Source organism: Rousettus aegyptiacus, unplaced genomic scaffold (genome assembly GCF_014176215.1).
Source record: "Rousettus aegyptiacus isolate mRouAeg1 unplaced genomic scaffold, mRouAeg1.p scaffold_m13_p_1, whole genome shotgun sequence".
NCBI classification, from domain to species: domain Eukaryota; kingdom Metazoa; phylum Chordata; class Mammalia; order Chiroptera; family Pteropodidae; genus Rousettus; species Rousettus aegyptiacus.
Window position 1 is genome coordinate 168,187,220 of NW_023416284.1, and position 27,248 is coordinate 168,214,467.

At 34.2% G+C, this 27,248-nt stretch overlaps 2 protein-coding genes across 2 annotated transcripts in view; both read left to right on the plus strand.

The window, feature by feature from the left end:
* Positions 1–5,016: 5,016 nt before the first annotated feature.
* GJE1 (gap junction protein epsilon 1) lies at positions 5,017–6,834 on the plus strand. The gene is made up of 3 exons (XM_016132685.2): positions 5,017–5,055; positions 5,739–5,921; positions 6,439–6,834. Exons 1-3 carry the CDS (start codon positions 5,017–5,019, stop codon positions 6,832–6,834), a joined length of 618 nt encoding a protein of 205 aa, XP_015988171.1.
* A 7,995-nt stretch (positions 6,835–14,829) lies between these two features.
* Positions 14,830–27,248, plus strand: part of VTA1 (vesicle trafficking 1) — a 54,535-nt gene continuing 42,116 nt past the window's right edge. Inside the window, exon 1 of the mRNA XM_036222201.1 lies at positions 14,830–14,981. Within this exon, the coding sequence (XP_036078094.1) occupies positions 14,870–14,981 (112 nt within the window). The 5' untranslated portion in view covers positions 14,830–14,869. The remainder of the gene's footprint in view (positions 14,982–27,248) is intronic.

The following is a 27,248-nucleotide window of genomic DNA, read 5'->3' on the forward strand; positions in this document are numbered from 1 at the left end:
TTAATTTGTTAATTTTCTGCGGTTTACGTAAAAGGGAAAATTAATAGAAAATAATAGATGGCTCAGGCTCTCATTAAAGACGGGAGGAATGCTCCCCCAATTGTTTTAATAATCCACATACAACAACCCTATGAGGCAAATACTCTTGTCATCCTCAGTTGGAGAGATGGTAAATAATTTTCTTGAAATCAGTAATCAAGCCAAGTGGTAAAACCAGGGTTCAAACATAGTTTTTCTCATTCCAGAGCTCATGATCTTAGATATCATGTACTCTTTTCTCCTCACACTAATGCCAAATGAGAAAGAAATATTAGCTGAATTCACTTCCGTGAAGTCTTTCATGTTTCTCAAGCACTCCCCTGGCACATATTATATTTGGTTAGTTCTCTGCTTGGCCTTTTCTCTTCACAGTGAAATCTGGCCAGGAGCATGGGATAAGGGCCAAGCTCTGCAGCACTCACCAGCTAATAATGCCCTAACCTCTTCACAGGAAAAGAAAAGAAAGTCTGAGCTTATCCCCTTAATTTCCCATGTTTTGGGGTCCTAGCAATCAACCTAATAACATTATCACATGTTCTATAGCCTACCAGTTAACAACAAGCAATTCGTTTACTGTCACTACCTGGATTTGCCACTTACTAACTGTAACTTTGGATAAATTACTTAATCCCTCTAAACCTCATCTGCAAAATATACCTATAAGAGTATATACTTTGTGGAGTTATAAGAATTCAGGGAGATGATTTTTTTAAAAAACACTATTAGCAAATAGAAACCATTCAATAAGCATAATACATTATTATTAGGTTTTTATTGTAGGAGAGTGTATTTTTATTTTTCCCCCATCTGCTCTAGTCCTTCTCATGTTCTTTTCACATCAGGAAGTGAGAGCTCAATATAACAGCATACAGGCATGACTTCAAACTGTAGTTCTCATTAATTGAGTCTAGGCTTCTTTAGTAAGAAAACATAATGAGTCCCCAATTCCATTTTGAAGCAGGCAAGATTCTTGAATATCAGGTTTACTCAGTTAATGCCCCCAGTCATGTGGTAAATTGTAAAATCACTACAAATTCTTCACATCCATGCCATTTGAATGCAACTCCAGAACTTCCTATTAAGAACTGGAATTCATGTTTTCTGGGAGAGTTGCTTTGGCCCATGGGATATTAATGACCATGAAACGAGTAGAGGCTTGAAAAGCACTTGTATGTTTGGACTTTTCCACTCTTGCTGCTTTTAGAACTCTGCATTTCCACCATAGGAAACCTGGGTTGGTCTCCAGAATGACAAGAGATATGTGCCTTAGGCACTGTGATCATTCCAGCCAAAACCTACCATGCACCAAACATGTCAGTGAAGTCATCCTAGATAATCCACCTGCAGTTAACCTGACAACTGAAGACACATACATGTGAGAATATAGCAGAGATCAACTGAGCCAGCCCAGACCGGGAGGAACAACCACCCAAACCACGAGCTAAATAAATACTGATTGTTTGCCCCTTAAATTTGAGAGCAGCTTGCTGTGGGGAAAAAAAAAAAAAAAAACTTAACAGAAATAGATGCCAAGGGTTAGGTGCTATTATAACAAAAACCTAGAAAGGTGGCATCAGCTTTGGGAACAGGCAGGAGGCAGAGGGTAGAAGAGCAACAGAACAACCATTACTAAAGGCAGAAAAAGCAATGGGCAAATATTAGCGAAGGTTGGACAAGCAGTGAGATAAATACTGTAGGAGGCTGGGAATATGATGATCTTAATTATGTAGTAGGAAAAATTTGGCACATTAGTCACTTGAAATATCTTAGAAAACAAACAAAAAAAATGCTAATGAAATTTTGGATTTAGCTAAGGAGCAATATAGAGAGATACTAAAAGTAACAGTTGGATACTCCTAGCTACATTTGATAAGGTATTTTAAAAAAGAGAGAATTTACCTCATAAAGGAATCTGGACTTGAGTTTCAAGCAAAATTTGGGGAAAATATAGAGGGATCAAGACTTGCTACATGGAAATTCTTATTTGTTTATTTGTTTATTTGTTTGTTTGTTTGTTTGTTTGTTTTCTAGTGTCCCTAGCCAGTAAAACATTCTGATATAAGACACGGTCTCGAGGTAAAAACCAAATCAATGGAATAGCTATGACATTGTTTCATAAGACCTCAAATATTTAAAGCATGACTAATGACTATCTCAGACAAAAATTTTCTAAAATTCTTTAAAAATCATGCTCAGAGAAGCTTAATCCAAAAATAGCAACATATATATTATATATGTCTTATATATATGTATTATGGATATATTAGAATCATGTCTTTATGATAATTGTGAGTATGACTTTTTTTTTTTTTCAAACAAAAGAACTACAAGTTTGGATTAGAAAGGACAGATATTGGTTAAATTGTAAAAAGAACTTCTGGTCCCCCAACTTTCTTCTAACAGGGAGCAATCTAAAGAAGCTATTCAGCTTTAAACACCGCCAATTTTTTTTTTTAATGAAAAAGGCAAGATATTTTTAGCCGAGAACCCAGAGAATGAAGCCACAGGTCTATGACAACCATAGAGCAGGGAACTGCTTCCATTAAGCAGTAGAGTACAGTAGAACAGAGACAACTCTGAGGGGCTAAGACTATGCCTTAGTCAAGGAGCATTCCCCTCCCTCTGGAGGAAGGAGTACTAGCAGCATCTTTCTTGCAAGATTTCAGAACTGCTGTGGACCAGCGACACCAGTGCACCTCCTGCTCGTCCACTTTTGGGGTGGAGGTGTCTATTGGTGTCATTCTACCCTTGTATCACCATTGTACATTGCTATTTTATGGAAGATAACTTCTCTTTTAGATTCTGGACAACAGGGAGCCACATCTGAGCTTCATCCCTATTTGCATATCATGCAAATCACAAAACCCTGGACTTCAACCATTGGATGAGTGCAAAGACATGTAGGCAAGATATGAATATACATGACCAAAGGGTCCACTGTGCTAAAATATAAAATTAGCTACAAAACTTTTTAGTCCTATACCCAAATCCTTACATATGACTGCAGATCCATCAAGAGGCAGAATCTCTTGCTTGAATCTGGGCTGACACTGTAACTTGCTTTTCCTAATGTAATGTTACCAAATATGAAGCAAGTAGAGGAGTAAATAATGCTTTATATATGGGGGAATGTCCTCTTTTTCTGCTTTTGGAACCCTGCAACTGTTAGCACCTAAAAGAAGATCAGGTTGTCACCCTAATTAACGGCCCTACCAATTGCTATCCATGTGAGGCTAGTCTCATTATAACTGCTGTCTTTGGTGAGTTTACTTTACATTTGGAAGGTAAAAGTGGGCATACGTCATTTATTTCTTAGCACTATCCTCTTGGGAGCAAGTTGCCTACAAAGAATAGCAGTTCTACTCTGCTTCTCTTGTGAATAAATCTTATAGAGGGAGGGAGGCACTCCATGCAGGAAAAGCAGCCATGAGATGACATTGACCAAGCTTGCATTGCATCTAAAAATCACACTTTCCCAAAGAGATAAGTCAGGCCTCTATCTGCCACATTCCTTTGACTTATGACTCAGTTGGATCATAACTTATAAGAGGAAGACCAGTATAATTTATTTGGCCCCACATAGATCCCAACAATGTAAATAATGCTGGATTTTTTCTTCTACATATACAATTGCAATTAAGTCTATTTTGTTCATCTCTGAAAAAACACAGGATGACTGATATTTTTTATATGTCTGACACTAGTATATATTTGTCCAAACAAAATGCATTACTGTACAATGGTAAAAGTTAAAGCAGAATTCCTCTCATGTGAATTATTGGACTTTTCGATGCCTCTGTGAAAGAATCAAGACATAGTCAACCTGGATTTCTGTTTTCAAGAATACGAGACTATCCACCAATTTCTCATCCAACGGCTCTGAGGAGTCACTACATTGATCATTTTTATTTTTATTTTTTCCTATCCAGTACCACACTCTGATTCAATAAGGACACTGCCCCTTGCCCATTAATTACAGTTACATATATTATGCAGTCGCTTCTCAACCGGCTGAGGAGAGCAATGAAGTTGTCTGGAGTCACAGCTTTTGCAGATCCCAAACAAAACGAAGATGAGAAAGGCAGGTGAAGAAAGCAGGCTTGATGTACCATTCGCTGTGTGGCATTCTAAGCAGTTTGAAGGTATCTACTTGTCTGTCTTCTCCCCTGCTGATCATTGGAACCCATAACAATGTCTAATGAATGACATATCTATTAAAAGACAAAAGAAAGGAAAGGTGGGATTATTCACATGTGTGCTAAGTCTTAATCTCATCTCAATTAGCAGTACCCTATCTTTTTCCTTAAAACAGAGATCTAACTGCGGATTTTTCCGTATCTGTGGTAAGCATTCAGGCAAAAGACAAATATAGCAACCCATCACTAATATTCAATGATGTAATAGCTATCAAAGCCTGTGTTACAATTTCTTGAACTTCCCAGAAATTAATTTGTTTCATGCAAGTAAATAAGAATCGGGAATATTTCCCATTTGCTTATCTTTTCAGGCACACCTAAATCGAAGGAAAAGAAAGATAGATCACTTGACATTTCGGAGAAAACTCTAAGCTAAAGAGTCCACTGATTTACATGTAGGCACTTTCCAGGTAATTTAGAGGTATTGAATGCTAGGAGCCCTTGTTGGGCTGGCCTCTTGCTTTGCTGACACTCACTCTTGTCTGTCCGGCTGTGCTGACAGTGTAAGTCAAGGGATTATTAGATTGACCACATGCCCTCAGCTTTTGTTTCTTTGTTTTTGTTTTGTTTTGGGACAGAGATGGGAAAGTTGACTGGGGCCCCAGAGATCTATGGGGAGCGGAAAAAAAAGACAGAAAAGGAGGGGAGAGAAATTTGCAATGATAAGTGCTTTCTGCTGTAAAAGTCATGATACAATGTAAGTTTGATTCTGACAGAAGCAAGCTGGCAATGGGGGTCAAGAATTAACCTACAGGGATGCCAAAATAACGTCTCCTGAGACATGTCTCTAAATTACATCAAAAACTTCTATGAAGGATGTGTAAGTATTATACAAACAACAACAATGAAAAATCGTATGAGTCCTGTCTGTGTTTTAAACTGATTTTCATGAGTGTTTGTGAATAAGTTTCTTTATATGTGGAGAATTAGATAAGTATTAACCATATACTTCTAAATATTCTGAATTTAAAACTATAGCTAGAATAATTCAAGAATTCCTTTTAGCTGTATGAGTTTTAAAGTAGTTCACTCTCAATTTGATAAAGAAGTAGAAAATGGATTGTAATGACAGCTAAAAAAAACATTTCGTTGTTAAGATAGTGTGTATACTATGAGTTTAATATTGCACTTGTCATCTAATTTTCCAAAAGAGGTTCTAGATTTTCTAAGATCCCCCTTGATTTCATTGCAAAAGGATTACAGGGGTAGGGAATGTTAATTGAATTTAACACTTTTTACATATTTCTGAATTATACATTTGATTAGCAACATGTTTCTATTTGACTGTTGCACGTCATATCTTCAGAATGAAAAGAGGTGAGAAATCTCATAATACAGGATTTATATGGGACTTGATGATCTCTAAGTTTCTTTCTTGCCTCAAGATTGCATGACTCTTAAATTTTAAAATATGTAATAATGAAACAATTATTTAAAATGTTCTCCTTTAACGTTCATTTTCAAAAGACTTTTTTATATTTTTTTCTCCTAAAACTACAACAGGTGAAGCCTCCAACTGTGATCGGTCAATTCCATACCCTTTTCTTTGGATCTGTTCGAATGTTCTTTCTTGGAGTGTTAGGCTTTGCGGTCTATGGAAATGAAGCTTTACACTTCAGCTGTGATCCAGACAAAAGAGAAATAAATCTCTTCTGTTATAACCAGTTCAGGCCAATCACTCCACAAGTAAGTTTTCCTTTGTGTACATAAAACTTACTCCACTACATAAAATTGTTTTCTTTTCAAATGCAAAGTGATGCTATAATAAGAAAAACAATACCTTCACAGGTATTGTTTCTAGAATTATTACTTTTTTCTTTAACTAGCTGTTTACTTCAGGTAAATTAATTTGAGTTAGTCGAAAGTTTCTTCCAACTCCAGCATTCTATTATCTATTGATGTTAGAATTGTACTCCAGTTCTGAAATTAGAAAATAGAAATTTGATAGCTACTAAAATAAAATACTTCTTCATCATTAATAATTGGTAGGTGATGAAAATAAAATGTGACCACATTTTCATATTGTCACAATTAAATGAGATATGTTCAACAGTACTACCTTCATTATATTATTTTATTGCTTTTAAGACTTATAAAACTTGAACTTTTTAAAGTTAGCCTCTGTTGAAAATCACTGACTTTTTTTAGTGTATTTTTGGTTATATGTTGCTTGATTTAACTAAATATTTCTGACATACTTTAGGTGTTCTGGGCATTGCAACTAGTGATTGTCCTGCTTCCTGGAGCTACTTTCCATCTTTATGCTGCATGTAAAAGCATTGATCAAGAATGCATTCTTCAAAAACCCATCTACACTGTGATTTATTTTCTCTCCGTTCTATTAAGAATTAGTCTAGAGGTGATAGCATTTTGGCTTCAGATTCACCTCTTTGGTTTCCAAGTAAAGCCTCTCTACCTGTGTGACGCTGGATCTCTTGGGCAAAAATTTACTATTATAAAATGCATGGTGCCGGAACACTTTGAGAAGACCATTTTTCTCATTGCAATGTATACATTTACTGTAATTACAATGGTATTATGTGTTGCTGAAGTTTTTGAGATCATACTAAGAAGGCTATGCTTTCTAATGAAGCAGTGACCAAAAGGTTGTTGATTATCCACTGTCATGCCAGTTATTTATCAATCATTTTTATTTAGTTTTATCTTATTCAGTGAGTATCTCAGTTTCGAACAGAAATATCTATTATTTAAATTTACCTGTGTGTCTGAAATTTATGTCTAATATAAAATATTCTCGAACAAACATTTCATTCTATTTTAATTTCATCATGCATTAGAAAATAATAGAATTAAACATAGAATTAATGTTTACTTATGTTTAAATAATGCTTTTATAGAATACGTAATCGATCACATACAATATCCTAACTGATCACAGTATTTTGTGACCAAAGAAATTTTTATTATCTCTTTTATACAGAGTGGAAAATCGAGGTGCAGGGAGGTTAGCACATGGGGCCAAAGTCACACAACCAAATGAGAATTCAATTCTCCTACCTATAAAGCAATTGCCCTTTCTGCTGAATCATGTAGCTTAAATTTTGAGGATGTAATTATATTTGCAGCCATTTAAAGTATAACTTATTTAAGCACAAAAGTTGTAAATTAATTATTAAAGAGTCATTCTATAGTTTGATCACTAACTTGAAGAAATGGAGCGATTAAATTTTTAATATTATACTCTACTGTTTTCTTAAAACTTTTAATATTAAATGATATGGTAATATAGCCATTGAATAAATAAAAAATGCTATAAACATATTATGCAAGGTTTTCTTTCTTGTTAAAATTAAAAACCTCTGTGCTCATAGATATCCTATAACTAGAGCTTCTACCTTCAAGCTTATTAAAATGGAAATTTATATTTATATTGTTAGGTTTTCTAAATAGCTATAAATTATTTCAAAGACAATTTTATACCAATTCAGTGCAATTTTTTTTATCTCTCCGACTTACCAATGCTGATCTTCATTTGATGTCATCTAAAATCTTTATGTATGACTGCCTTATACTGGTGCCTTATTAGGGAAATAAGTACAGTCAGTTGAAAATTGAGGCTTTCAATTTTTTCTTCAGTATCATCGAGCCTATGTTTGCTCATAAATTTCTAGATTTAGGATTTTTAAATCATTAATGCTTTCTCCACATAAATGCACAGGAGAAAATCCAACTTACCTTCTTTCAAGAAATAGCGGCTGAGTATTACTTACCATGTATTACATTAAGAATTCATATACAAAGATAACTGAGATTTACATTTATGAGATCGTGTTCTAGTTGGTGGTTCGGTGGCATGCCAGGAAGGTAGCCCACCATGAGGGAAGATGTATTTATTTACTATCATTTTTTAGAATCACTGGCCCTTAGTGCTAATAAACAACGATGTTTAGTCCATTTTATTCTTATTTTTAAATTCTCTCAAGATAATGTACCCTTTATTGCCTTCTCCACGGGTGGTCTACTCTCAACAACCTTCTCACGTTCATATACGTCTTCATCATGGGTTATATTTTTCCTGTACCTTTGGAAGCCTGGTAATTTTGATTGGAGGCCAGGCTTTGTGTGTTTTACTTTGTGGATGCTAGATATTTTTGTTTTCTCATAAATATTCTTAAATTTTATTCTGGAGCACAGTTAAGTTACTTGTAAACAATTAATCTTTTGTGTTTCTCTTTAAGCTTGGTAGGTGGTCCAAGCACAGCCCTCACTGAAGGACTAATTTTCCTCTATTAATAAAGCAAAGCCTGAGTGCTTGATCAGATGCCCCTTGGGTGCTTCATAAATGTTGTTCTTCCAGCATTCTCACAATCTTAAATTTCATCCTGAAGCTGGTTGATTCATTTTCTTAGTGCATTTGGGTTGATATAACAAAATACCTATACTGGGTGGATTACAAATGGAAGTTTATTCTCACAGTTCTTGAGGCTGAAACTCTGAGATCAGGGTGCCAGTCAGCATGGTCAGGATCTGGTGAGAACTCTCTTCTGGGTTACGGATTTATCATTTATCCTCACATGGTAGAAAGAAGGTGTGAATTCTCTCTGGAATCCTTTTTATAAGAACATTAATCCCATTCATAAGGGCCCCACCTTTATAATTTAATCACCTCCCAAAGGTTCCACATCCTAATATTATCACATTATGGGTAAGGATTTCAAAATATCAATTTTGGGGGACACGATCATTCAGTGTTTTGCACTAATGATTGCAACAAAAATTGTTGTAGCTACAGGAAGCAAGTCTTTGCTGCACCCAAAATAAGAGAAAGGGCAAAAGGATATTCTCCTGCTATGCCTTTGAGGATTTTTCTCAGGGGTCATTTCTTCAAAGAATCCAGAATAGACTTCCCCTAATGCCATTGCCCATTCATTAATGAATACTTTGATTTATTCTTATTCTGATTCATCCTTTAGAACATTGGCAGAATATACCCCTGACCAATAGGAACAGCAACTATTCTCAGTCTTGTGTGAATCTTAGGTGTCATTCTTTTTAACCTTTTCAAGTAGTTCTTTTCCTGGAAAGATGTTTAAGATTTTACACTGAATGGGACTCAGGTGAAGACCCTTTGCAAATCTCTCGCGCTCTCGTGCTTCTTAGCTCTCCCCTACACTAGTGTCTGCCTAGTAAAAGCTAGCCTCCTTGGCCACCCTAGATTCTATTGCCTCAAATCACAGGTGAAAGGATGGTATTTCTAAGCCACCAAAGGAACTCTGCTTACTTCTGCTTCTTTTAAGTAAACAGTACATATTATTATGTTAAAAGATACAGAGTGAAAAGTTGGTTTGGACAATCTTTTTAATGACTTACTGACATACTATTCTATGATTTCATTTCATTAGTAAGTATATCAGGATTGTAAGCACACAGCTATACACTCCTGAATAATAAATGCTATATATAACTATAAAGTATAAATATAAATATTTATATTTAAAATATAAAAACTGATTTTTCTAACAAAAATCAAACGTAGTAAAAATTAATAAGAATGTCAGAACTAAACAAATATGTATATACATACATATATATTATGTGCATGTGAAACATTTACCAAGAGAGACCATTTAGTGGGACATAAGAAAGTATTGAGGAATGAAATCACACAGAATATATTGTTCACAACAGGATTAATATAAATTAATAAAAGTAAAATATCAGAAATATGCCCAAATATTTGAGAAGCTAACAATACAATTTTATTAACCCATGAATCAAAAAAGAAATCACATGAAAAATTTTAAAACATTTTAAACAAATTATAATGCAAGCACAATTTATCAAAATATGTGGGAAGCTGCTAGTAGAGTTCTTGCAGAATATTATTAGAAGTTGTAAATATTATGTTAGAAATAAGTTATAAAATGATTTAAGCTTTTTATCTTGAGAAATTATAAAAAATAATTTGAATATAAATTAAATAGGAGGAAAATAAAAATAGGAGCACAAAAGATTGAAATCGGAAACTGAAAGATAATAGAAAAAAATCAATGAACAAAAAGCTGTTTCTTTGAAAAGATTAGTAAAAATGATAAATTTCTTATTAGACAGATTGAGATAATACAGGAGGAAATGAAAATTACCTATATCATAAATGAAAAAAGAGGCATCACAACAGAACATTTAAATGATTACAAGGAAACATCATAAATAATGTTATGCCAATAAGTTTGATATCTAAATTTAATGGACAAAGTCTTTGAAAAGCACACATTATTAAAAATTTACTCAATAATAAATAGAAGATATGAATATCCTTATACTTTTTAAAGAAATTAAATTTAAAAATCAAAAGCCCTTCACATATAAAATGTCTAGATAGCCTCACTGAATATTTCAATTCCATGAAATATTTAAGGAAGAAATAATACTCTACAATTTCTTTTAGTAATCAAGAGAGAATATCTGCCATTTCATTTAATAAAACTAATGTAAAAACCTTGACATCAATTTTTTTTTTAGCAAAAATAATGAGCAATTATAATCCAGATGATAGATAGATAGATAAACAGAGAGATAGAAAGACAGACAGACAGATAATACATCATGTTCAGGAGGGGTTTATTCCAAGACTGAAAGGTTGTTTTTATATTCAAAAACAAGTTAATATAATTCAGCTGGATTAATGGAATAAAGGAGAAAACTCACATAATCATCCTAATAGAAACGGACAAAAGCATTTGATTAAATTTAACACTAGTTAAATTTAAAAGGAAATTATGTAAACGTAATAAAAAAAATCTAAGAAAATGTAGAGGAAACACCCTACTTAATAGTGAAAGAATGAAAATTTCTCATTTAATAAGGGAAAAAGGTAAAGATGTCTACTTTTACCACTTCTGTTTAACACTGAACTGGAGGTCAATACGACAAAACAAAAACAAAATATATATTTTGAATGTATATTTATTTAATAAATGTTATAAATAAAAAAAAGATATACAGATTGGAAAAGAAGAAATAAATATTTTTACTCACAGACCTGATCACATATGTAGAAAATTCTAAAGGACATACAAAAGCTACTAAAATAAATTTATCGAGGTTAATATTTCTGTAGAGTAATAAATATGGAATTTAAATTTTTAAAATGTCATTTGAAATAATATTCAAAAACATAAAACACATAGGGATAAATTTTCTAATAGATATTCTATATTTGTACAATGAAAACTACAAAACAATGCTGAAAGAAATTAAAGATGCTCTTAATAAAGAGAATAATAAACTGCATTCATGATTTGGAAGCCCTAATCTTTTACAACTTAAGTCACTTCAAATTGATCTGTAGATCCCATATAATTCCAATCAAAATCTTAGGAAGCTTTTGTAAGAATTAACAAGTTGCTTGAAGAATTTCATGGATGTACAAAAGACCTAGAATAGCCAACACATTTTTGAAAAAGCAATAGAAAAGTAGAAGACTTATACCAAATATTCTCAAGACTTACTATCAAGGCACAATAGTCAAAATAGTGTGGAGTTGGCATAGGATAGGCATATTGATTACAGGAACAATAGAGAGACCAGAAATAGTTCTACATAGATATGGTTTCTCTCTTTTTTTTTCTTTTTTATTCACCAACATAATTTCGCAGTGACAGAACAACCAGATATCTACATTTTAAAAATGAACTACAATTTTTACCTTTATCTTTATTCCAGCGATGATGTATAAATGGGCCTGGCCAAATCATCATGGTCTTCTCTTCCATGCTTCTGCATGAACTTTTAAGGAAAGACTTTCTCTATTTTAGATAATGTTAAACTAATAGAATGGGAATCGTGTGATACTGGAACACAAATTTCTATATATAGTGAACTCAAAGATACAGCAATAGATGTGTATTACCCTGATTATATTAGTTGAGCCCTGCCATTTGCCACCAAAATAGATATGATCACAATTGGAACAGAAAATTTTGCTGCAAGATCACACATACACTGGAGTACAAGGAGTGGAGCAAAACATTTAACTTTTCCCATCAAAACAACGGCCAGTTCTAGTCTCTCTTTTTTCTTCTTCTTGTGGTTGTCCACACTCACTGTCTCTGCCCTCTCCTCCCTGGCTAAGATTCTAGCCCTATCCTGGATGGAGATATTAGTTCAGACCTGGATTGAGGAGAGTTTAGGTCTTCCTTCATATTAAAATATCATAGTAAATTCTTCATTGTAAAACATCAACAAGAAAAAACAACTTTGAGTTGTTAATGTTTACTTTTGATTCATAGCATAATTTCAATATACTGTTTTGCTAACAGTATCTGTTACTTTTCATCCTCATATCAATTACCCTCTACTGAAGGCAGTAAGGTAGTAACTCAGAAAGAAGAGTTTGTGTTGGCAAATGGAGTAAAATCTAATTGTAACCATTTCACTCACTTGCTATTTTGCCCTTTTTCTCCTAGAATGAACGCAGATGAGAAGGGGACCTTGAGCAACCTCCATTCCTGAAGGGAGAGATCAGGAAAACAACAGAAAGGTGCAGCTTTCATCAGGAAGAACAACATTTGTTTTCAGACATAGGATGATGCAATGGAGAAAAGACAAAACACAAGAATATACAGGCCTAGAGAGACCTTCAAGTCAAGTAATAGTGGTTAAGTCAAAGGTTCTAAAACCAAGGTACCTGGATTTTAATGTTGGACACTTATACTTAATAGCTGTGATCTGGTGCAAGTTATATAAAGTCTATGTGTCTTATTTTTCTCATCTATAAAATAATGAAAATGATAATACTTCTTCATGGGGTGGTGATAAAGATTAAATGAGTTGACGTAAAGCTCCTAGAAACACACATGATACATAGTAGATACTCAGTAAATATTAGCTAGTTATTACTCCTTTTTTTTTGTGGCAGATGTGAGGTGAAGCAATTCCTGTTTGGTGGCCTTAATCTGTCTAGCAGGGAGTACAGTCTTTGACCAAGGCAGTCAGGGCAGAGAGTTTGGCTTGAAGAGAGTAGGGAAGGATTAACACATCAGATGTATACTGGTGATTCATGAGGGCACTTCCCTTCAATCCTAGATATGCCATTAAAATTTCCTGAAGACCTTTACCAAATACTGATACTTAGAATCCAATCTGAAACAATTAAATCTGAATGCCCGGTGGTAGGACCTAGATATGAATCTTTTAAAAAATCTTCTGAGGTGATCTTTAAAGACCACCACAGTTAGGAATCAAGAAGTAATACAAAGATGATAAAGGAGAAGTCATAAGGACAGAGAAAAGACATTTATGGTTATATCACTCTGCTTTGCTCTATTACTTTCTCTACCAACATAGTGGGAGTAAGAGAAAGAAACCATAATGTCCTTGTTTGTTTGGGCTGCTATAACAAAATATCACAGACTGGGTAGCTTATAAACAACAGAAATTTATCACCTCCCAAAGGCCTTACATCCTAAGGCCATCGCTTTCAGCATTAGATTTCAACATATGAATTGGTGGGAGGAGTGCGGGGTAGAAATATTCAGTTCATAGCAAATATATTTTCTAGTGGTTATAAACATATTGCTGAGATTGGGGAGAGTACAGAACTCAGTTTCTTGCCTGGTAAAAAAGCCAAACCCAGAGTAAGGCGATGGAATCTATCTGCAAATAAGTACAGACAAACTGAGTGGACACACAGCAGCTTCTACAGGGATTGGGGGGATGTTTCAGCGTTGATTAGAGAATATAGTAGAGGAAAATTTCAGAGCTCAAGATCTTGATTCTTGGAAATAGTGTAATTTCAATGAAACCTAGTTTTAAGATTAATTCTCCAAACATGGGTCTGTGATACATTAAAGAAATAATGTTTATTTGAGGAGATAAAGTGAAAGATGACAGTATGAGATGAAAAGAAGAGAAAAAGAATTGCGGTTATAGATGTTAGAAGGAAAAATTGATGCCTACAATGGCATGTCAGTAGTATTGAGCAAGAAATATACCACACATCCTTCTGTGTATTAACAAGATAATAAATGTCAAAATACTTTGCAAATTATTAATCACTCTCCAAAAATAAACAATCTACAGATTATTCATTCACTATCCAGTTCAGAAGAAAAATTCAATTTCCTTTTAATTTGAAAAGCAGTTCATTTTTCCAATGTAATCAATATAGAATGTAATTTAAAAGTTTAAAAGTATCATCATCTCTTATCTTACGCAAAAATTGAATTTACAGTTTCTAAGACCAGAAAAGTTTCTATGGGTGCTATTAATATAATCTGAGGAATTGAAAGCTATAATTCCTGAATGATGCCAAAGGCAATTCACGCCTTTATCCTTTTTCCCAATCTACAAATATTATTTTCTTTTTGGTTTTTCCTTTCTAGCCCTTCTTTGGCCACAAAAGGCGGGGGTAGGCGACCAACCGAATTTTAAGAGTAAGGCAAAACGAAAACTCTCCTTCCTAGCGGCAGAGAGCGCTGGTGTCGCTCAGCCTTTTTTCCAGGAGTCAAGTACAGTGTGCTTACTCCAGCTGGGAATCCGTAGTTGACTTGCTGTCGCTGAGCAACGGGAGAGTGGGCGGGACATGACATGCGCGTTCGTCCGCGTGACCCCCAGCGGAAGCGGAAGTGTCGGTGGCGCGCGACTAGGAAGTGGTGAGTCTTGGAGTAGTGATGGCTGCGCTTGCCCCGCTGCCTCCGCTCCCCCCACAGTTTAAGAGCATTCAGCATCATCTGAGGACGGCTCAGGAGCATGATAAACGAGACCCTGTTGTGGCCTATTACTGTGAGTCTTTCCGAGTCGCCGCGGCCCCGCTTACGCTCCGGGGTTCACATACCGCCCTTTGGTTGTTGGGGCAGGCCTCGCCCTGCCTGGGGTTAGACCTGAGCTCAGACCTGGGAACAGGGCGGGGCCTCGCTCTGCTCAGGGATCCCCACCTTCTCTCTGCCCCCTCGCAGGTCCCAGAAAGCCAAAACTCCAACAGCACCATGATGTCCACCGCCTCTACTGTTTTGGGCTTAAATGTTCCTAAACTGACTACATGGGCTTATGATTTCTGAAACAAATTGCCCTAAAAGAGTGTGTGTGTGTGTGTGTGTGTGTGTGTACACACGAGTCTCTTGTCTCCACTAGAGAATCCTGAAAATAACCTAAGTAGTTGAGTGATTGATTTGGAGCTAAAGCAAAGGTGAGTGTCCCGAAGACAGCAATGATATGGACAGAAGGAATAGAGATTAATCAAAAAACATAGTCTTATGAAGCTTAATTGTGACAAATACAAGCCGATTCAAGTCCTCTTAAATGATTAAATGTAGAGTATCTTTTACAAAGCAATAGAAGCATTTCAGTTTGACCATTCTCGTCTAGTCTATATGCAAATCACTTTCTCCCACCAGTGAGAATTTTTAGTCTTTATTTAAATAATAGCTAGCTTGAGACATTGGTAGTAGTAGTACTCTCACTTTGATTGTGATACGTATAATCTACAGTTGATGGAAAACAGGGATTAAATTCGTTCAAACTTTTTTCCTTTACAGTGAAGAATAGTTACAGTAGTGTTATGTCAGCTGTATTTTATATTCCATATTCTGACTTTACTGCATATAAATAGACAAATATAAATCCCTGAAAAGAATTTTTAGAGTTAAGTTCAATATACTATACCCTCTGTTGTGAATGTTATAAGGTTATCTAAAATTTGGTCCACCATCGTCTCTGCCATACTCCAGGTGTACCTGTTTTCATTTCTCATATGTTCATGGGCCTTCCAAACCTTTGTGTTCTTCACTTTCTTGGAATGTCTACCTTTTTTTTTTTTTTTAACACTTGGCAATTCCTCATGATTTAATATCTAACTCAAATGTCACTTCTTCTGTAGTCAGTAAATTGATTAGTAAGTCGATTACTCTCTAGGTTTTATCTTATTTTGTTCAAACCTTACAGCATTATTTCTATTATACTTGTTATTCAAATTCCTCAAGCAGGGACCATTAATCATTCTTTCAGCATGTATTTATTGTCTCACTATATAAAGTATTGGCAGGCACTGTGGCTACAGTTCCTGCATTCATGGAGTTTACATACGGAGATTAAACAGTAAAATGAGTGTATTATATAGAATATTAGAAAATTATGGAGAAAAATAAAGCAGGGAAAGAGAATATGAAGTACCAGGAGCAGGGTGGTAGGGATTGGGGAGGGGATTTTACTTTCAAAGTGGTGTGGGAACCACTGCACTGAGTTCACGTTTGAGCAGACTTGAAATAGGTGAATAGCAGGCTTTGCTTCGCTCGAGAAAGAGTATTCTTGGTTCTCCAGAACTAATAATATGTACAGAAGTCCTGAGGCGGAGGCTGCTTGAAGGAGGATCAAGGAAGCCATTGTAACTGGAGTGGTTAGAGCAAAAAGATAAATGATGTGATAGGGACAAAGAGGTAATCTATTGTAACAATGAAACAGGAACCCTCCTTTCTGCCTAAAGCTAATCTTATTCATGGGCTCTGTATTGTGTACCTTTGTGACTACCCAGGGACCCTTTATTTTCCTAGATCATTATCCTCTCTCTTGCCGTTTCTAAATTTGACCCAGTTTCCTTTATTTAAATAAATAAATAAATAATAAATAAAAAATAATAATAATAGAAGCTCTCACTTTGACATTCCCCAAAGTTGCTGTCCTGTCTGCCTAACCTCAAAGATCAGCTTGAAATAGTTGTCTGTAATTGTCTGTACATCATTATCTCATAGAACCTTTTCAGCTCATTGCAGTCTGGTTTTCATGCTGATTATTTGAATGAAGTTGCTCTCAGCAGGGTCGTGAACAAACATTTTTATTGCTAAATTCAGGTGGCACTTGAAAATATTTTTGTTATGAAACATATGCATATTAAAGAACATATATAATGTGTGTATACATTTTAGGAAATAATAAAGTGGACCCTAATGTACCCGCCCCATTTGATGTTATTAGACATTTTAAATTTTGCTAATCTGGTGGACGTGAAATAGTGTCTCATTGGAGCGAAATTTGCAATTCACTGCATCTTAATGAGGTTAAGCATCTTTTCATATGTTAATTAACCATTCGAGATTCCCTTTCTAAACCTATATTGCTTTGAACCATTTTTTTCTGTTTCATCATTTGTTTCTTCTTACTAGATACTAATCCTTTTTTATATATATTGTAAATGTCTTCTCCAAATTTGATTTTTTATTCTGTGAAATCTACTGATGTTTAAAAGTTCTTAATTTAAAAATATGGCCAATTTTTTTGGAGCTTTAACAACCTCCTCCTCATGATTTTAATTCTTATTTTCCAAACCTTGATTTCCTTTTGTATATAAAGTATTTTGTTTGGGACTTTGGTGTGTTGTTTCTGTTATCTCCATTCTCTACTAAAATGTCTAGTAGATAATGTGTTGCACCTTTCTGCTTTCTTTGTCTCATTGCTTTCATAGTTTGCATCTTTTGTCTTTTCTGAGTTTCATTCAGTGTAATTTCTTTAGGTTTGTTCAACTCCATATGTGTGTCATATTGTATTACCTATTTATTGTGTTTCTACTTTCATTTTTTATTTCTAGATGTTCTGGTTTTTTAGTTTTCAAATTGGCCTAGCCATTTCTGATAGTCTCTTTTTACAAAACACTCAATTCTTTAAATGCTTTTAAATATTTATGTTTGCTGTCTGGTAATTCCTGTAGCTGCTATATTTGTGGGTCTGATTCTTCTATTTAACATAAGACTGCTCATGGTGACTTCTTTCCTTGTAATTTTACTCTAGACATACTAAAACAGCGCTTTTCAAACTGTGGTATGCAAGTCGTTCTATAGGAATCATTTTCCCAATTCTCAACTTCCATGTTACTTTCCTGACAAGGCTTCTTTGGTCAGGGTAGCAAAGTAGTATGTTGTTTCTCTTTTCCCATGTTATGGATTTGCCCTTCTAATTTAAAGAAGAAAGACATACTCCTGTCCATCTTGAGTATTTTTGTAGTGTATTGTCCTGGGAAAGAAGGCAAAAAGCCTCCAGAGTATCCAGAAAAAAAGGGACAATTTACATTACTGGTGTTAATGAAGCCTCTGGTAATTAAGGTATTAAGTAAAGCTTCTTGTCTTTCCCTGTGAAGGAAAATCAATCAGAGCAAAGAAGAAGCCTTCGTTCAAAATGCTGGACTTGAGGAATGTTGTCAAAAGAACATTCTAATTTGGGGAAAGAGGGTAGTAGTCTTATATGGGGGCGTGGGGCGGGGGTGGGGGAGTCACCTCCAGTGTCTCCTTTTAGGACTAATTGGTCAGGAATGAATCTTAGAAGATGGAGGAATTGTTCTTAGAAATTAGCAGCCATTGATCATTTTGGATTTTACCCAGAGAGGTGAGGAGGGGACAGCTTGTGACCAAGGTCATGTGCAAGAGGATTTGGGGAGGATTAGTTGTAGGGACAAAGACATGAAAGGACCACAATGGAAAAATCTCTCTGTTTAGTCTCTTACATTTAAACATATATCTGTTCAGCGTAATACCTCATGTTAAAAACTGGCCTTTGTTGCAGTGTGTTGAATTTCCAAAATGGTAAATTTTCATGAAGTGACTTTACCTTATCTCTCTTCCTTATTGAAGAATGTCATTCTGAGATAAGAGTAAAACAGAAATGCTGAAGGGGGGCAGTACCTTGTTTCATCCAAGTGATAAACTCGTGTAAGGGTCTGTGGCTTATCAAAGTTTTAGAATTAGAGTTAAGATGAGATGAGGCATTTAGGAATGGGTTAACATATTTACTCAAATGGGAACATTGAATTATATTTCCTGAAAAAGTAAGTCTCCAAACGGATTTTGCCATTTATGTGATATGGTAGATGTTCTCCTTAAACTAAATGAGCTTGATCTTCATCTCTGAGGTCTTACGTTTTTTCAGAAATACATTTAAAACAAGTGGTAAGATAAAAACATTTTATTGATTGCTGATTTCTTTCTTTCTTTCTTTCTTTCTTTCTTTCTTTCTTTCTTTCTTTCTTTCTTTCTTTCTTTCTTTCTCTCTTTCTCTCTTTCTCTCTTTCTCTTTCTCTCTCTCTCTCTCTTTCCTTTTCCTTTTCCTTTTTCTTTTTCTTTTTCTTTTCTTTTTTTTCTTTGCCAGAAGATGTTGAAACTATCAGTATTTCAGTTTTCCCAATCCTGTCTCAGTGCCTTAGGATAAACAAGAATCCTGTGGTTGAAAAAAAAAATGGTAATGTAGGATCTTTTTTTTGTGTGCTTCACAGGAAATGAGAAAATGAGTAACTCTACTGATAGGCTGACAGATCCTTTTCTAGTTTAAAAAGAAATTTTCAGATAGACCCAATTGAATTGTCAGCTGAGAGATTATTAAAAATATTACTTGATCATAGGTGATCATGTGATTTTTCGACTATAACCCAGAAATAATTTAAAGTTGGCTGTGACAACTTCCATTCCCATCTGCTGTTTTATGTGAATGAATTTTCTCCCATGTTTCATTCATAAAAATGAAGGTTGAAACAGAAGCAGGACTCTGTTAAGGTTCATTATGACAGCAAATCATATTCATAAATATGCAATTTAACTCATTATAAGATGCATTTTAATGTTTTTACTTTTATGTTTAATGATTATTAAACTATAATGTTTATGTTGTTTTGATCAATTATGTATTATAATAATTACAAAAACTCAATTGCAGAAGAAAAATTTTAACACTTAACAGCTTATCTCACAGGAAATTTTTATAAATTTAATTTTTAGTTTTTGGACTTTTTTTTGCAGATAAGTGTGATAATCAAGTTAGGAATTTTGAGTATACAATGTAATCTTTATAATAAAATTCTATAGGATAAATAAATAGAAATTGGGTTAAAATAACATAACAGTATTATTTCTGGCTATTAAAAAAGCCTTTTGTGTTTTAAAATAGATTGTCATAGATACCAAATTGCTGTATTTATAGTTGAAATAATATAATTTTGGATGTCAACATTTGATGTAGTACAGAATTGAATAGATTTTTTTGTACCCATTTAAACATCTAATGAAAAGTGGTAGAGGTTAACTTTAAAATGTATGAAGGGATACATTTATTTCTCAGATCTTAGTACAAACAAAAAATTTCTAAATTCCTAGAGCAAGAAAGATTTTTTATAAGGGAAATAATTTCAAGATTTTGTTAAAGTGCTTGCTGATTCGTAAAAACTCCATATTCTCTTTCTTCGAGACTTTATGTATGTCGCTCTCAGCCTGGAATCCCCTGGCTACCTCTTATCCTGACTGACTTACTGTTGCCGATTTAGCACAATTTTTACTTTTTGCAGGTTGCTTTTCATGACCGCATAAGGATGGATTAGAAATTGTTCCAGTTCATCTTGGTCGCATTGTGTTTTAAGCACTGATTTACCTTTCACTATCTGCCACATCATTGATATACGTAAATAAATATCTGATGAATACTATCTCTCTAAATATTATTAATATTCTTCTAGCTCTGTAAGCTCGGAGAGCAAGAAGTATGTCTTATATTAATGATCTTTGAATCGCTTAACTCCCAGTACAGTACTTATGACATGGATATTTATAAATTTATCTGTTGACTAAATAAATGAACTATACAGTAAGTAGTTCAGTGCTTGTTACTGCAGTAAGGAAATGTAATGGAAATAATTCCAACACTATATTTTATAACTTGTTAACCTTGCTGTATTTATAGTGGATTTTAGAATGTCATAGATAAGTCAGCATAGGATTTACTCATTGTGCCTTCTCTTCAGTATTATCTGATTTCCAAAAATGATTTATCTTTGGCCTTAATGGGAATACTTTAGTGTTCTACAGTTTTTTTAAATTGTTACCTTAATATTTCCATATTTCTGTGCTGTTTGGTCTTTTTTCTTTTCAATTAGAAATGAATGTTGAAATATCAAGTTACTTTTTTACTATCTGTGCAAGTGCTGATATACTTACTGTTTACTTTGAACTTATTAATGTAGTAAGTAGTAACAAAATAGTAAATTTTCTCCTATTTGAAACATCTCTTCATTTCTAAGAAGAATCCCATTAGGGTTTTTTAAAAATTAATTAATTATTATTATTTTTTATGGTGACATTGGTTAACAAAATCCAATAAGTTTCAGCTGTATGCTTTAACAGTAAGGCATATATATATTTACACTGTGTGTTCACCTCCCATAGTTAGAATTCTTTCTGTCACCACATATTCAACCCCCTTTAAGTTTTTTTTTTAATTAAACCTTTTATTTTGAGAAAATTTTAGAGCCACTTAAAATTGTAAGAAATACAGAGAGGTCCTGTGTGCCCTTTACGCAGTGTCTGCCAATGGTAATACTTGCAAAACTATAGTATAATGCACAATCAGAATATTGACATCGTTGCAGTCAGATCTCTCCAGTTTTACACGTATTCGTGTGTGTGTGTGTGTGTGTGTGTGTGTGTGTATTTAGTTCTAAATAGTTTTATCAGGTGTAGGGTTTTGTATCACCATAGTCCTAGTAAAGGACAGTTCCCTAAGAAGAAGCCCTCATTACTCTTATAGCCAAACCTACCTCTCCACACCCCCATCCCTGTACCTTAGCAGCCACTAACTTATTCTCCATTTCTAAACTTTTATCATTTTAAAACTGTTATATAAATGAAATCATATATTATGTAACCTTTTGTAATTGGCTTTTTTTACTCAGTATAATTGCCTGGAAACTCATCTAGGTCTCCGCATGTGTCAGTAGTTTGTTTTTTTAATGCTCTGTGGTATTCCATGGTATGTGTATCCTACAGTTTAACAACTCAGTCATTGAAGGACATTTGGTTATGCTGTGGTCTGAAAGTCTGTGTCACCTCCCAGAATTTGTGTTTAAATCCTAACCCCCAAATTGATGGTATTAGTAGTGAGGCTTTTGGGAGGTAATTAGGTCATGAGGATAGAGCTGTCATGAATGGGATTAGTATACTTATAAAAGAGATCCCACAGAACTTACTACCTCCTTCCACCTTTTGAGGACACAAGAAGTCTGCAGCCAGGAAGAGAGCCCTCCTCTGGCCACGCTAGCACTGACTGCCAGCCTCTAGAACTGTGAACAATAAATTTCTGTTGTTTGTAAGTTACCCGGTTTGTGGTATTCTGTTACAACAGCCTAAGCAGACTAAGACAGTTGTTTCCAGTTTGTGACTATTATGAATAAAGTTGACAAACATTCACTTATAGTTTTTTTATGTGAACATAAGTTATCATTTCTCTAGGATAAATGCCCAAGAGTACAGTTGCTGGGTCATGTGGCAATTTCATGTTTAGTTTTATAAGAAACTGGCAAAATGTTTTCTAGACTGGCTGTACCATTGGACATTCCCACCAGCAACATATGAATTGAATGATGAGTGATACAGTTTCTTCATATGCTGCTGATATTTGGTGTGTCACTATTTTTTAGCCATTATGATAGGAATGGTGATGTCATGGTTTTATTTCCCAGATGGCTACTGAAGTTGACATCTTATACTTATTTACTATCTGTATATCACCCTCAGTGAAAGGTCTCTTTATGTTTTAGCCCCTCCTCCTTTTTTTTCCTTTTATACCAAGTTAAGAGTTATTAATATATTCTAGTTGCTAGTCCTTGGTCAGTTATGTTTTGCAGGTATTTTCTTCCAGTCTGCAGCTTGTGTTTTTGGCTTCCTTACAGGGTTTCACAGACAAAAACTTTTTAAATTTAGTGGTACCCAGTTTATCAGTTTATTTCCTTTTTTTTTTTTTTTTTTTGCATCATGCTTTTGGTGTCATCTATATATTTATTGTGTATTTTTCTTAATGTCCTAGTCCATTGTATTTTCTCTGTGTCCCCCTCCCTCTTCAAGAATGGTCCTAAGTAAAATTCAGTATTTTTTTTTTAAGTGTTATCATTGTCAGATTTTTGGTTACAATGTTATGCTAGTTTCTTAAATATTGTTGAGGAGATTGCTTCTTTTTTCCTGTATCTGACTTGGTTAAAAGCAGATTTATCTTTTTCTTTAGATTAAAAAAAAAAAGTCATTGATAAAGCAGAATTTTGTGGGGGATTTTTTGAGAAGTTCTTTTTTATATTTATCAATTTCTTTCATTTCAAAGAGATTTTGGCTTGAGCCAATGTTGATATATTAAAGTTTTCTAGAATTTCTTCACTTCTGTTACATTTTCAAATTTAATATCTGAATCATCTTTCATAGCTTTAATCAAACTGAATTTCATTCTGTTTCTAGAACCTTCCTCATTTTCTCTTGCCTCCAGGTCTTCTAACATTCTGTTCACTTTGCCTTGACACTTCTCTTTCCCACCACCACTCCATTTTTATCCTGAGGTATTAGCTTGATCTTTACTTTTTCTGTGAGGCCTTCTCCTATCTCCCTGGTTTTAAAGTACTTCTTTATGTCCTCATTGTGCCTCATATGGCTTTACCTTAATTGCTTTTCATTTATCTGTTTCTCTTCTGGACTATCTACTGAAGAAGGCTTGCACCCTGCTGGGTGCTCTTTGTTCATTTATTGTGCCAGGTAGTGCTAGGCCACTAGATAAAAATTTGCACAAATAAAAGAATAGATGCTTTAAAAAATGTTTGTTAAATTAACCTGAATTTTAAGGCAAAGGTGGCCCCTACAGGGAACTATGGTCATAGAGTTGTCAGTAAATTAAGAGACTCCTGACAACATTCACATAGCTCTTGGCATTTCTAACAATGCTTTCCTTCAGGGTGTTTGATTGAAACCTCATAATCATCCTGGTCCTTATGTTGGTAAATAAAGGAACCGGGACCTGAATGACAGATGTTAGATGAGAATTGGTTATATAGGAAATTCTTGGTGGAAGGTAGTAATTAGAAAACCAATTACAGAGTGAGGGAGGGGAAAGGGACTAGTTAAATTGATGAATGAAGAGGGGCAAGAAGCCAATGCATTAATCTGGAAGATTCCTAATAATGGAGGGTGGAAATGGAGGACAGGCTTGAGGTTACTAATGACATGTCTCTGAGCTCCATGTCTTTCTCTCTCTGTTTTTTTTTTTTTCTTTAATGAAGCCAGAAAATATTTGAGTCCCTACTGAATGTGGACACTGTATGATACATATTTTTATTCTGTTGGGGTTAGTGTTGTACAGAAAGTTAAACCCAGAAAAATCCCTTTTAAATATGCTCGATTAAGGAAACATATAAGTTTCAAGTCTGATTTGTTAAAGCTTCCTCTAGGGGGCGACGTTGTACAGCTAATAGACTTTCTATGACCCTGTATAAATGTTCTTTGAGAGTCATTCATTTATATGATCATAGAAAAAGTAACTCTTCAGGAACTTGTAAATATGTATGGTTATTTCAGTTTTTTGCATAACAAGTGTAACAATTTCGTTTAAAAACTAAATAATATTGAATTTATTTGTTGATAGTGTAAGCCACAGTAATATTAGGATTAATAATCAGTTGCCTATTTTTGTTGTTGTTGTTAATCACACAAATTGGATTTTCTAAAGCTAGAGAAGCCAATAAAAATAAACAATTTTTTTTTTTTTTTTCCTATTTCTAAATCTGTAGGATTAATTGGAGCCCATAGTCGTCTGGTCTGGTCTGAGTACTTGTTTTTTTATAGGCTGGTTCAACATACTTTAGCAATGACTGGTTAATAAAAAAAAAAAAAAGAAAAACAGAAAGTTGCACTACTGATTTATCCATTAGCATCCATTTATTTATCTTGTATTTTTTTTTTTACAAACATACATGAAAACATGAATTTTATTTTGTAAAATAGTCATTTTGATAGTTACTTCTTTTTTAAGTAAATGATTTCATTTTTAGCCTTCCTGAAGGGACAGGGTCAGTGGACTCAAGTAACTTGTCTTTAACTGTCACTGTCTTTTCTTTTGGCACCCCTATAAGGTTAAGGATCTTTGGGGAGGTTCATTTTTTATGACAGTTGTGTTTGTTCAGAGTGAAAGCTTACATACTCTAGAGCAGGACTGGTTTACATATAACAGGTTTCAGTACTTAATAAATTCGTGCTTTAATTCAGTTCATCATTTTCCTGTGGCTTATCAATGTTTTTAATTTTTTAAATGTTTTTTAACCTCAGTTAATTATTTCTCTTTGAAAGCTCTTTGGATTCTACTGTATCTCCATTAGATACATTGCGATTAAACATTAGATACAGTGAGATTATTAGATATTCTTGTTTATTTTTTCTAGTGGTTGCTCTAGTGTTTAGAGACTTATATCACAGTCTACTGTCATATGTCACCTTACATATAAAATAGGAACTTTCTTCTCTCCTCTCCTGTCTTTATAGGTGTCATACGTTTTACTGATGCACGTGCCATAAACCCTAGAATACATTTTTATTTTTCAACTTATTTTTTGAAGAAATGTTTGAAATGAGAAAATAAAAATTTGAAATATTTTTTTACATAATTACCATTTTTAGCATTCTTCATTGCTTTGTGTAGATCTAAGTTTTAAACCTGGTTGTCACTTTCCTTCAGTTTGAAAAACTGTCATTTCTTATGAGGCTTGCCAACAACGAATTCTTTTCAGCTTTTGTTGAAACTTTTGTTTCATTTGTATTTTTGAAGGATATTTTTACTGGGTAAGATTTAATTTGTCAATTTCTTCTTTTTATTCCCACCTTGTGGGGGGGGCAGTTACACCTATGTTAGAACCTCTCCCTCGCCTCATTGAGACTCTAGTTTTGGTTTTGTTTGTTTTCAGTACTTTTTCTCCTTGCTTTATTTTGGGTAGTTTCTATTGTTGTATTCTAACATTTACTAATCTTTACTTACTACTATTAATCTTATCCAATAAATTTTTTATTTTAGATATTTTTTATTTCTAGCAGTTCCGTTTATGTTCCTTTGTGTATGTTATGTTTCTCTCAAATTATCTATGATTTCCTTTAAATACCTTATAATGGTTTCCTAGTATTTTAACATTAAATGCTATTTGTGTTATTTTGTCATTGTTTGATCTTATTAAGCTGATTTATTTTTCTTCTGGTTATAGGTTACATTCTCCTGCCTATTGCCATCTTTAGTAATTTTGGACTCTACAGGATACTGAATTTTTAAGTTTTTGACTATCTAAACTTTATGGTCTTACTTTGAAGGGATTTGATCTGTCCAACAATTAAGTTATTTGCCTTTCAATTTTATTCCTTTTGCCTTTTATTCTGTTTGATTGTAGCTTTTAGGGGGGCAGATCCAAAGTAGCCTTTTCTCTAGGGACAGGTAAAGCTTACTACTAAAGCGTGTATCTTTTGGTGTCTTACTGAATATCTTGGGTAAGCAACTAGCATTCTCCACACTCTGGTTGACTGCATCTCAGTCTTGTGTGTGTGTGGAGAGCAATTCAGCTCATAGCTCTTGCCCATTTTTTCTGTCCTGTGGAGTTTTCCCCTTCATATGCACATGGTGATATTTGCATGAGTTTCAAAGTTTCCACTATACAGATTTGTGGGTTTGGTGGTATTTGCCTGAGCTTCAGAGTTTCCACTATACAGACTTGTGGGTTCCTTTAAGCTTAGCTCCTTCTTCAGAACTCTGCCCCAAAACTCCAGTGTTTTCTCGGCTAGAGGACTGTGCTCTGCTTAGGATGCCCCTCCTGCTTCTTGCTGGGATGTGTGGCCAGGCAGAATGCCTGCCTGACCGCTAGTGTCACCTCATTTATTTCCTTGCTCCAGGTGTCATGGTTTTCTACTGTTTACATTGTCTGAAAATGGGTTTTCTATATTTTGTCTAATTTTGTTGTTGTTTATGGTGGGGTGGTAAATATAGTTTACCATGGCCAGAATTAAAATCTGTCGTCTCATTTTAATAATCAAATCGTTACTGAGTGTTTGCTATATACCACCATAATCTTTTAATAGGAATTCAGTAGTAACTTTTTCTTAAAGCTGCTGCATTATGTACATTATGAAATTAAGAGCACCAGAAATATTTGTTTTGTGAAAGAATGAGTTAAGTAAACATCCTTTATTAGTAGACATTCATTGATGCTTTTTAAAAATTCTGATTCAGAAGTCCCTTCACATAAAA

Excerpts from the sequence above, each read along its gene's own strand:
- GJE1 (XM_016132685.2), top strand. The coding sequence starts at position 5,017 with ATGTCTCTAAATTACATCAAAAACTTCTATGAAGGATGT. Across the intron at positions 5,056-5,738 it reads AAAACTTCTATGAAGGATGT|GTGAAGCCTCCAACTGTGAT; the intron begins GTAAGTATTATA and ends AAACTACAACAG. Across the intron at positions 5,922-6,438 it reads TCAGGCCAATCACTCCACAA|GTGTTCTGGGCATTGCAACT; the intron begins GTAAGTTTTCCT and ends GACATACTTTAG.